Source organism: Gekko japonicus, unplaced genomic scaffold, assembly GCF_001447785.1.
Source record: "Gekko japonicus isolate JY-2015 unplaced genomic scaffold, Gekko_japonicus_V1.1 scaffold21, whole genome shotgun sequence".
NCBI classification, from domain to species: domain Eukaryota; kingdom Metazoa; phylum Chordata; class Lepidosauria; order Squamata; family Gekkonidae; genus Gekko; species Gekko japonicus.
In genome coordinates, this window is record NW_015173122.1 from 1,802,504 (window position 1) to 1,814,500 (window position 11,997).

At 49.6% G+C, this 11,997-nt stretch overlaps 1 protein-coding gene across 1 annotated transcript in view; it reads right to left on the minus strand.

Annotated features, from left to right (window-relative positions):
- Nucleotides 1-2,018: 2,018 nt before the first annotated feature.
- Nucleotides 2,019-11,997, minus strand: part of ALDOC (aldolase, fructose-bisphosphate C) — an 18,422-nt gene continuing 8,443 nt past the window's right edge. Inside the window, exons 3-9 of the mRNA XM_015421865.1 lie at nucleotides 9,975-10,186; nucleotides 8,473-8,527; nucleotides 7,107-7,267; nucleotides 6,844-6,927; nucleotides 5,638-5,812; nucleotides 2,950-3,149; nucleotides 2,019-2,854 (exon numbers count right to left, since the gene is read on the minus strand). Coding sequence (XP_015277351.1) covers nucleotides 2,759-2,854; nucleotides 2,950-3,149; nucleotides 5,638-5,812; nucleotides 6,844-6,927; nucleotides 7,107-7,267; nucleotides 8,473-8,527; nucleotides 9,975-10,186 — 983 coding nt within the window. The 3' untranslated portion in view covers nucleotides 2,019-2,758. The remainder of the gene's footprint in view (nucleotides 2,855-2,949; nucleotides 3,150-5,637; nucleotides 5,813-6,843; nucleotides 6,928-7,106; nucleotides 7,268-8,472; nucleotides 8,528-9,974; nucleotides 10,187-11,997) is intronic.

The window sequence follows — 11,997 nt, forward strand, 5'->3', positions numbered from 1 at the left end:
GGGAGCAGCTACCTATCTCTGGGATGCTTGAAAAATTGAGTCTACCTTGACTAAGAAATCATCTGGCCAAAAAAATGCCTCTAAACACCAGGCAGGCCCAGCTGGTTGGTAGCCCTGCCCCAGAGCCAAACTTGCACATAAGATACCAGTCCCTTACATGGACTAGGGTTTGACAAGTAAATGTTGCTTCCTTTGCTTGCCCCTTGGTGTTCCCTCTACTTTTGTGGCTGGCGTTATCCAGCCATTTGTTTCTTTTAAACCATTTCTACTCAATGGATATAGAAACAGCACTAAGGATTGGGTCAGCAGCCTGAATAGCCCAACTTAAGCTCAAAATTGTCAGAGAGCTGAAAAGCTAAACAGGCTATGGTTAGTACTTGGATAAGAGACCACCAAGGAATATGGGTTGCTTGCTACGCACAGGGAGGTAATGGCAAACCACCTCTGCTCACCTCTTGCCTCGAACAGCCTGCAGATGGGGTCCCCCTGAGTCCGTTGCAACATTGTTCAAGAACCGGGACTATTGAGCAGATTTTGAAGATTTTCATCATGGGAAAACAGAATGATGTAAAAATGCAAGACCAAGGGGCTGATTTGCAAACAGTCCTTGAGAGCCAGTTTGGTGTAGTGGTTAAGTGCGCAGACTCTAATCTGGGAGAACCGGGTTTGATTCCCCACTCCTCCACTTGCACCTGCTTGATGACCTTGGGCAAGCCATAGTTCTGGCACAGCTGTTCTAAAAAGGTTTCTGTCAGAGCTCTCTCAGCCCCCCCTACCTCACAGGGTTTCTGTTGTGGGGAGGGGAAGGGGAAGGAGTTTGTAAGCTGCTCTGAGACTCCTCTGGGTAGTGAAGGGCGGGGCATAAATCCAATCTCTTCTCTTGTTCTTCTTCATCCTCCTGTGCGGAGGGAAGCAAAGGAGTCCGAGGGCTATGAATGTGACCGCAGAAGGATCTGCAGGAGGGTTGCAGTTATTGCCTTAGTCAAAAAGCACAGATCTTTGGAAGATAAGCCGGCTTATAAATAGCACGGGGTCCATGCCCCATATGGCGGAAGAGGCCTGCCTTGACTTGCAGAGCCTGCTCTGCCCACCCCTCCGTGGCTTTGCCAACTCCGAGAGGGGGGTTGATTCTTCGAAGGGAACAGACTTCTGAGCGAGGGTCAGTCTCTTTTGCTGACCATGCGGTCTCCCAGGAAATGGGGCATGGATAGGAACCTTGTAACTTTTTAAGACCAGTAGTGCCTGCCCTAATTTTAACATCAGTTAGGGTATGTCTAGAAAAGGGAACGAGGATTTATTTTCTTCTGAAGCCCGTTTGCCAATCTAGGGCTGTGCTTAAGGATGCTTGTAAATGTTTTCTTTTCAACAAATTTTTTTTTTTTACTTTGGAGGTGGGTTCTCAGTCTCCGTGCCACCTAGATTCCCCCACCGTCTCGGACATGCTAGTGCAAGGGGGGCTGCCGGGTTGGGAGGAAAGCAGTCAGTGGGCACGCGGCTATTTCTCCAGGGGAGCCCGGAAGTTGTAATTGGTCCCCAAGGTAACCAGGCTCTGGGTTAACGGAGGACATAGAGGCAGGGCCTCAGGATGGGAAGGGGAGCTGGGAGCCCTATACCTCCTAGCAGGAAACCGCCACAAAAGGGCAGCTGGAGGCAGTGAGTTACCCTTAGTGAAAGAAAGAAGTAACCCCCTCCAGGAGTTAGGAATGCCAAGGAGGGGTGGAGTCAAAGCAGGCCTGTTCCTGTTCCATAACACCCCAGAAGGGCAGAGGAGAAGAAGACGGCTTCTGTACCGTTCTGGGAATGACACAGCAACGATTGCTACCCGACTGTTGTCAGCCAGAAAGAACAACAGCTGTGAATCAAACTTCCTTCTCTGCTTGTTTGAAGGCATCCCCTGTTCCGCACATGGCTATCGCTAATCGAGTTGCAGAGCAGGGCTGGCCCTGACCAGAAAGAGGCAGCCGCGGATGTGGAATCACAAGTTATTCTGAAGTAATTGCACAGTGAAAGCAGGAGTAGCAGCAGCAGCAGCAGCGGGAAAAATCACCCATCTACTGTTTTTATTAGTTGGTGGTCTAATTAGTACATCACCAGGTGCACACAGCTCTCACAAAACACACAGCGACACACACACAGGCCGGTCCCTGCCCCACACGCCGACTGTCTTGCCCACAAGCACGTGGGTGTGGCCGGGTAAGGGGGGGCAGGCAAGGAGCAAGCAAACCAGCCCTGCAAAGCTACAGCTCACACTCAAGTGCACAGTCAATCCCGGCTGGGAAGGGAGAGGGAGAGAGAGAGAGGCAGGAGGTGGGCAGGTGGGAACAGACAGCAGAGTGCTGGCAAGGTGACAGGGCCCCCGCCATCCCGAACCTTCCTCTCCAACGGTGTAGGAGAGCCCCTGCAATGGGACTGACCCTGCATCTATCTCCTCTTTGCCCCATTTGGCTGGTCCCCACATTCAAATAACACTTAGCAGCTTCCTAGCGCTTCCCCTCGTTTCAAACTGCTTCTCAGTGACCGCGCTCAGCAGCCCTATTCAGGTTGGCCTGGCCTCTCGTTTCCCGACAGCAAGATTCCACGAGAAACGGGTGCCGCCGGCTCCTCTTCTTCCAAGCGTCTCCCATGCATCGCGTCTCTGGTGCTGGACACTCCACGGCTACTTAGCTCCTGTTGCAGCTACAGTCGAAAAGCTGGGTGTGACTGGAATGGAAGGTAGCAGAGTGGGGGGGTCTCTCCGTGGGAAGGCCCCGGGGAAAGCTCAGTATGCGTGGTCGGCAATGTAGAGGGATCGCCCGGCCGAACCAGACCCATCTCCGCTGCCTTCGTACTGGCCAAGAGCGGCTAAACCATTCACCTAGAACACAGAAGGGGGGGGGACAGTCTTTCGTCAGATCCCTGTGGGTCTCGCTGACCGAGGATCTGCCACTCCTCCAGGGGGAACACCCTAACCTCTGCCCGTTTGATGAACTCCTCCGTCGCCATGTTCTCATTCTCCCGCTGGCCACGCCAAGCGTTGAGGGCCGAGGCTTGCAGGGCTCGGCCGTAGGAGAAGGTCAGGGCCCAGGGCCGAGGCAAGGGGCAGTTGTTGATGGCATTCAGGTTGATGGAGGCCTCTTCCTCACTCTGCCCCCCAGACAGGAAGGTGACACCTGAAATGGAGAGGCGGGGGAATGGTCACGCCCAGCTGCGAAACACACAGAGACTGCTGAACGTGAAGTCTGAATACACAGCCGTGTAGGTTTTCAATGACAATCTGAAGTCAGAATAGCAAAGATTTTTTTATCAAAATATACATAGAGAACTCCACCTGGATAGCCCGGGCAAGCCCGATCTCGTCAGATCTTGGAAGCTAAGCAGGGCCAACCCTGGAAAGTATTTGGATGGGAGACCTCGAAAGAACACCAGGGCCAGGAGGCAGAGGCAGGCTATCATAGAATCATAGAGTTGGAAGGGACCTCCAGGGTCATCTAGTCCAACCCCCTGCACAATGCAGGAAATTCACAAATCCCTCTCCCCATGCCCCCAGTATCCCCTGCTCTATGCCCAGAAGAGGGGGGAGGAACCCTCCCAGAGTCCTGGGCCAAACTGGCCTGGAGAAAATTGCTTCCTGAACCCGAAGTGGCAATTGGCATTTCCCTGAGCATGTAAGAAAGGGCCACAAGAACTAAGCACTGATGCAACCCTTCCTGCCCTCCCTTCTCATGATCTGCCTAAGCACTGCTGTCAGATGGTCATCTGGCCTCTGTCTGAAAACCTCCTCTGAACATCCTCCATGCCCCAATAGGAGTCATCAGAGGTCGCCATGACTTCCAGGCATGGGCATGCCCACACACAAAAATAATACACACACATACACACAGAGAGACCTGGCTGAAGATGCCTCCTTTAGGATTCAAAGGGGGAAGAAGCTGTTTCTCTCAAACACAAAGAAACATGGTTCAATAAAGTAAAGTGTGCCATTGGGTTGCAACTGGCTCACGGCAGCCCCATGAAGTTCCACCTCATGGGGGTTTTCAAGGCAAGTGAGAAGCAGAAGTGGCTGGCCATCACCTTCTTCTGCAAAGTCTTTCTTGGTGGTCTCTGTGATGATTTCATGTTTTGGTGTGTGTGTTTCTTTAAATGTTTAGTTTGACTGCAGTAATGTAAGGAGAGTGATAGAGGGAGACAAGTGTGATGCGATTGGTGGATGACGGAGTGTGGGAGGAGAGATGTCTATGAGGTGATTCTGTGTTCTTGAAGGGACGAGTGTGTTCAGTTTTTGTAAGAGTCTGTATGACAGAGGAAGCAGTTGGAGAGAGTTTAGCCTTTGTGGTTATATGAGAGAGGGAGTTCAGCCTGTGTGGCTATATATGAACAAGAGAGTTCAGCCTGTGTGGCTATATATGAGAGAGAGAGAGATAAGCCTGTCAGAGTTGAGTTTTGGTGTATGAGTGACTGTGTGTGACACCAAGCCTTGTCAGTTATATTTTCTTTCTTCAACAACAGTTCAAAAATACCCAGAAACCTATTTTGTTCTTTAATAAATAAATCATTATTTGTTTAAACTTATCCCAGCAATCAGAACAGTCCTTCCTCAGGGCCACACAGTCCTCTGCCCAGACACTGGGTCATTCTACCAAGAGATTTAGAATTTTTTAATTCCTGGTGGCAGCAGAAATCTCCTAAGTTCAAGTACACTGAGTGTGTTTTAAAGGAGAAACAGTCTCCGCAACAAGCAGGACGCCACAGTCTCCCATCCAAGTACCAATCCTGCTTCACTTCTGAGCTCTGATGAGAACAGGCCAGTTCGGGCTGCTACTAATGAAGCTTTCTGTTATTAAAAAGGTCTCTTTTACTTCCCTGCTCAAACCGGTGAAATCCACCTTTGTGAAGAAATGGTCTCCTATACTAGAATATCTAACACGGAGTGGATTCATACCCTCTGGATGGTCTCAGCTGCAGCAGTGGTCATGAGGTTGGTATGTCTCTGTCAATTAATATCCTCCTTCTCTGATTTGAGGTGGTGATCCTTACTTTTACTATTTATTGCTCCTTATTGTATCTTGGGTTTACCTACATATTTCATACCGATACACACAGAGTTAGGTCTATTTAGCATTTATAACCTTTGTTTTTTGCCTGACCTATTAATTGGAACATATATCCTACGTACTATTGCAGGCATCCCACTGTTCTTAAGGTGTATTCACTCCTGTTTACAAATTTACAGAACCTTACAGTTCTCTTTGTTCAATTGTTTCTTTCTTCCTATTGCATATACGGTATCATTGTTTATTGCAAAACATTTGTTGCTCTATTTCAACTAAAATGTAAAAAATGTTCTTATACAGTATTTTCTGTATTGTTGCACGTTCTTTCAAATAAAAAATACAACTTAAAAAAAAAGGTCTCTTTTACATTTTCTTTCACCACGGCACCCATAAAAGAATATTCCAGTGGTGAACATGCCCAAATGGCTTCAAAAAATGAACAAGTTCAAAGTCCATCAATATGTTGCAAGCCCCACATCTAAGAGACGTTGTGATGGCAAAACTGGCTCAGTGTTTCCATGCTCAGTATAGGCGAGGGCATTTGACACCCCAGCCATGACTGGTGAATAGTGAGGAGGGGAGATGGAAGACATGGGAGACGCAGTACCTGGAACAGCAGGTGGTACAGTCCGACGCAGAGCAGTCACTGTTGCCATGGCAATCTCTTCAGGGCTGTACTTGGTGGGGCAGGCGTGGCCGGGCGTCACCATGTTGGGTTTCAGCAATGTGCCCTCCAGGTAGATATGATGGTCACTGAGTGCTTTGTACACAGCAGCCAGTACCTAGAAAGAGGCGTGGGGGCTGTGGTCAGAACTGTGGCCTCCAAGCAGAACCAAGAAGGCTCCAAAATCCCCCCCCACAGAGGGCACAGAAGCCTGCTAGTGACCCCCCCTTTCCCTAAACTGGAAGCACCAGACCCAAGCCCCTCCTCCTCAAAGTGAGTGTGCAACCTGTTCTTGCAGCTAAAGGTAAAAACGGGAAGAGACAAATGGCGTCTCCTCCTCTGGTCAGAACAAAGAACCGGAGGAGAAACCAATATGCTAAATACTTGACACCTTGGTTTCCAATCAGACTAGCGAATTAGCTCCAAAGTTCCCGGGCACTCTATTGTCTAAACAGATTGGTTACAAACAAACATGTGACTTAACAAACATCATTAACTCTGTAAATACTGAAGTGTTTTAACTTGTAACACCCAACAGGAGGCCCTGCAGAGTATTTCAGTTAAAGCTAACAGTACCTGGCATCAATGCTGCACCTTTCCAGTGAGGCTCCATGTACATTCTCTGAGTAAGAGAGGTTTCACTGTAAAGCTACATGTTTATTTTCTTTAATGGCCCGTGAGAACGGGTACAGAGACTCTGCACTAGCGATCTCCAACATGGTGCCCAGGGGCACCATAGTGCCTGCCAAGTGTGCTTAGAACGTGGGTGGGGCTTTTACATAGCATGGCTTCTGATGGGCCATGGGAGATTTGATGGGCTGTGCAGATTTTTAAAAAAGAATGTTGCTTCAGCAGCAGCTGCTGCTACCACAGCACAAAGACCTTCCCTGTGTGACTGAAGGCTAAACTGCAGCAGCCGTTGTATGGCCGGCTCCGTCACCTGCAGCAGCCATTTTGTATCAGCCATTCTGTGGCTGTGCCCATCAAACCACGTCAGAATTCCAAAGGCGTCCTGCAGGCAACAAGGAGATTGGAGACACCTGCTCCACAATACTCTGGTACCCTTCCCACATCCCTCCCAAGGTTCTCTTGGAACCCCCACCCCCCCAAAAAAATAGTTCCCCCACATGCACCCAGAACAGGCTTCACCTTCTCGGTCACATATTGGCAGCGCTTCAAGTCGTGGTCCCCATCCGGCAAGATCTCTGGCTCGACAATCGGGACTATGCCATTCTGTAGGAGAAAAGCCAAAGGGACCGATGAGGCAGAGGAGACCGTCCCTCATTGTTCCAAGCAGCTTGTTTGACTCTCCATAGCTGCCTACGGAAAGGAATGTCTCCCACCCAGCTTCCCTAACTACCCTTCCCCGCTAAGAACACTTGGGGACCCTGGAGAAGCCCTGCCCTGCCCACCTGTTGACAGATGCTTGCATAGCGTGCCAACACGTTGGCATTCTCTATGATGGCCAGGGAGGAAGGAGTGTTCTCACTGATCTTCAGGACACAGCGCCACTTGGCAAAGTCGGCTCCATCCTTCTTGTACTGAGCACAGCGTTCAGATAAGCCATCCAAGCCTGGCGGAGGAAGACACAGCTCTTACCCACAGGCCTCCCATCTTATCCTCACTGAAGCACAAGCCTCTGAGTGCTGAGTAAAGGTAAAGGTTTTCTTGCTCGAAAGCCAGTTGAGTCCGACTCTAGGGTTGCGGTGCTCATCTCCGTTTCAAAGCCGAAGAGCCAGTGCTGTCCGAAGACGTTTCCGTGGTCATGTGGCTGGCATGACTAAACACCAAGGCGCACGGAATGCTGTTACCTTCCCACTGAAGTGGTCCCTATTTATCTACTTGCAATCTCTTGCTTTCGAACTGCTAGGTTGGCAGGAGCTGGAACTAGAGACGGGAGCTCACTCCGTCACGCGGCACACTCGGGTCTTGAACTGCTGAACTACTGACCTTCCACAGCCTGCAGTTCAGCATCTTAACCACTTGAGCCACTGCTTGAGTGCTGAGTAGGGGTGTGCAATTTTTTTTAAAACTGGTATTTTTTTTGATTTGGGTCTATTGGACCTGGGATTCCTGAAAAATCCCAGAGCCAAATACTGATATGGTACTCAGATCCAGGATTTTAGGGAAATCCCAAAATTTTGGGGGTCGAATAGACGAAAACTGGAAAATGCTGGTAAAAAAAAATAGCAGCCCAGTCCTGGCTTGGCTTCTCCTATATCCCAGTTTAAACCCAGTTTAAAGGGACTGCATCCGGTTGCCTGACAAACAGTTGAGAGGCGGGAGCAATCTGCTCCCGCCTCTCTACTGTTTTCAGATCTACCTGAAATCCCCAAATATATCCAGGATTTTCTTGGAATTCCCCCTCCCCGGGTTTTCTTGAGAAAACCCGAATACATTTGGGAAGCCAAAATATTTTTCGGGTATATTTTTGGCTCAGATAGATCCAAATGCACACCCCGTAGTGCTGAGTGTGATGGGTGCCATCCCAAATGCCAGCCCAGACTCCACCAAGTCTTCCACCCGCAACACCTCTACTGCTTCCCCAAGGTCTCCTCCTTTCCATGTTCCCTGTTGTTGCCCCTTCTGCCAAGAGCCCCTTCCCACAGCACCCACATCTCTCTCTGGTTCAAGGAAATCTCTTAATCCTCAGGTTCAGACAAGGGCGTGCTTGCGCATGCATCCCTTTCCCTTCCCTGCCCCTCCTCCAGCTTCGGGGGGCCTTCTTGTTTCCTCCTCCCCATTCCATTTGGAAGACAAATGCCAAAGAGAATGTACCTTGAGTTGTGGTTTCTCCATCAGTCCCAGCAAGGGGCACAACGCCCTTGTCCACCTGTTAAGGAAACAACGAGACACTGAGGACAACCACCTCTCCTGCCAGCTCTTTGGTCCTTGGCTCGACACTGAGGAGGGGTATCGTGGCCACGAAAGGCACCAGAGGACAGACAGGGAGTCTGGTGCTGAGGAATCAATCGTGCCAGGTGGGCAAAGGAGCAGGGGGCTGTGCCTCTGCCAGTTTCTTCCAAAGCGGGCAGTAGGATGCATGCAGAGGACCCCTTCCCATTCCTTTCTGGTGGAGAATCAGAGCATTGTGAGCCATTTCCACCAATACATCTTTTTGTCCCAGGTATTCCTGGAACCTGAGCTATAGCTCAGTGGCAGAGCCTCTCCTTGGCCTGCAGAAGGTCCCAGGTTCAATCCCCAGCATCTTCAGTTAAAAGCACCAGGCAGCAGGTGAAGAAGAAGGAGAAGAGATTGGATTTACACCCCGCCCTTCACTACCCAAAGGTGTATCAGAGCAGCTTACAAACTCCTTTCCCTTCCCCTCCCCACAACAGACACCCTGGGAGGTAGGTGGGGCTGAGAGAGCTCTGACAGAAATGGCTCTTTTTCAAGAACAGCTGTGCCAGAACTATGGCTTGCCCAAGGTCATCCAGCAGGTGTAAGTGTTCTCCCAGATTAGAGTCCGCGCACTTAACCATGACACCAAACTGGTGGTGTGAAAGACCTCCACGTGAGACCCTGGAGAGCCTCTGCCAGTCAGACTAGACCAGGGGTGGCCAAACTTGCTTGACGTAAGAGCCACATAGAACAAATGTCAGATGTTTGAGAGCCTCAAGACATGAACAAATATTACATACCCATTTTTATTGGAAAATATGCACCTTTGCTTTGTATGAACATTAAACGGGACTGCCAAAAATAAAAGCAAAAGGGGTAAAAAACGGATATAGATATTGACATTTATTTGTCCAATGATATTTATTTGTTTGCTAATGATATTTATTTGCATTTAAAGTTAAAGTTGCTTTCTTTCTCTGCTCCCCACCCACCCACCCCAAGCCTACCCAGGGAGGGGAACACTGGCTGGGGAAGGGAAGACCAATCAGGGAGTCACGCCTCCCCTTTGCTTCCCCAGCCACCCTGCTGGGAGCCGCACAATATCCGTGAAAGAGCCACATGCAGCTCCCAAGCCACAGTTTGGCCACCCCTGGACTAGACAGTACCGACTCTGATGGACCCGTTATCTGATCCAGTATAAGGCAGCTTTATGAGCCCAAGTGGCTGTTTCTCTCGAGGCCGTTTTAATGCCATTAGCATTGGTTTTGTGTCAACTGATGTGTACATTTCCCATTGTAAAAAAACTCCCCAAAACATTACGAGAATAAAGTTGCGAGTTTGATTCACGCGAAACCAAAACGGGCTGTTCCCAGCTCCAGATGGGAGGCTGCCAAACCCAGCAACGTCCCGAGCGAGCCTCACTTCCAGCCAAATCATACCTTGATGCCCACAACAATGTCTTTGTCCTTGATCATCTCGACAAAAGGTGTGTCGTCATCCGCCTTCTGGTACATGGTCTCGTGGAAGAAGATGACGCCGCCGATGCAATTCTGGATCCGGCTGTCAGCGCTGAAGAGGAGCTGCCGGTAAAGCCGCCGGTTCTCTTCTGTGTTCTCCACCCCAATCTGGTTCAGGCGCTTGGCCATGCTGCCTGTTGGAGAAGGGGAGTTATGCATGCAGAGAGAGGCCAGCACAGCGGTCCAGCGGCAGGACAAGGGGACCCGGACCCTTCAGACCTGGGTTCAAGCCCAGCCTCGGTCACAGGCTCACTGTTTGGTCTTGCACAAGCCACAGTCTCCAGTCCCCATCTTGGAAACAGGAACGATGGTTGGAGGCGCAAACAAGTGAAAGGATACTGGAAACTGCAAATGCAATTGGCACGAGGAACTGTGGCTGGATCCCAACTCAACACCACTTTGGAGCAGAAAAAGAGAGAGATGGGGCTCCCCCCATTCCACACCAAGCCCCCTGCCTAACCGTCCCAGAGCTCAGGATGCTTTTCCTCCAGGACAGCATTCAATGACATTCACTACACTCTAGTGTAATAATCCAATAACAGATGGCAAAAACAAGTGTAGTAAACAGACTCACTACTTGCAAATTGCCAAAACACTAAAGAACATGTAATAGAAAGTAGCGAATACAAAGTAGCCAGATAAGAAAAATACAAAATGGAAACAATGAAGAACTTGTGTAATAATATACTACAATAGAAAAATCCACAGAATAATGGAGAACTAATATAATAATGTGATGTGTCCGGATGTTTGATTACAATGTTTCAAAGTTCATCCTTCATCAGGGTGTTCCCTTTAAGTTGCTGTGGTTTCCATACTTTTACTCACATGCATTGGGAACAATAACAATTCGATACAAGAATGGACGCAAATCTCCAATGTGTAATCAGCTACAGCATGAAGCTTTCAGCTCTTTTCAGAATTGTCCTTGAGAGAACAGCCCTGACAGAACTATGGCTTGCCCAAGATCATCAAGAGCTGCAAGTGGAGGAGTGGGGAAATCAAACCCAGTTCTCCCAGATTAGAGTCCGCGCACTTAAAGGGGGGTTAGGCATATTCCTGGATAAACAGTTATGAGTCACAGTGGCTAATGGGAACCTCTAAGTTCAGAGGCAGCAACCCTCTGAATACCAGAACTAGGAGGCAACATGAGGGAAGGCCTTGGCCTTTGTGCACTATTTATTGGCCCTCCAGGGCAACTGGTTGCTCATGGTGTGAAATGGGGGGGGGGAGAGGAGGAGGAGAAGATTGGATTTATACCCCGCCCTTCACTACACAAAGGAGTCTCAGAGCGGCTTACAATCTCCTTTCCCATGTCCTCCCCACAACAGACATCCTGAGAGAGCTCTTTTGAGGACTGCTCTTGAGAGAACAACTCTGAAAGAACTTGTAACTAACCCAAGGTCACGCCAGCAACTGCATGTGAAGGAGTGGGGAAATCAAACCCGGTTCTCCCAGATTAGAGTCCGTGCTCCTAACCACTACACCAGACTGGCTCTCTGATGCAGCAGGACTCTTCTTATATCCAAAGCAGTGGTTTTTCCTTGGGCTTCTTTCTCATCATTCTTCCCACTGCCCAGCTGAGCACAAAGCACTGCCATCACCTTAGCCCTCTTCCTGTGAGATATCCGGGCCTCTCACCGTAGCTGGCCTGGATACAATGGTTGTAAAAGTAACCTTGAGGAATTTCAGACAGACGATATAATCCGGAAGAGGAACGGTTCCCAAACGGTTTCTGGTCTGTCATTTCAGACGGAACCGGTTTAGAACTGGTTCCCTACCGGAATATATTTGTAATTTCAGACACAAACGCTTCTGTCCCGTTTAGGAAACGGGGCTGAAGCGTTTTACCCGTCAACCGCTTCCAAGTAGTCTTCAGTTTCCTCTCCCGGTTCCAATGCGCCTTTTCCTGCCGTTTTTCGCCCGCGCGGGCGATCTCCGGGTT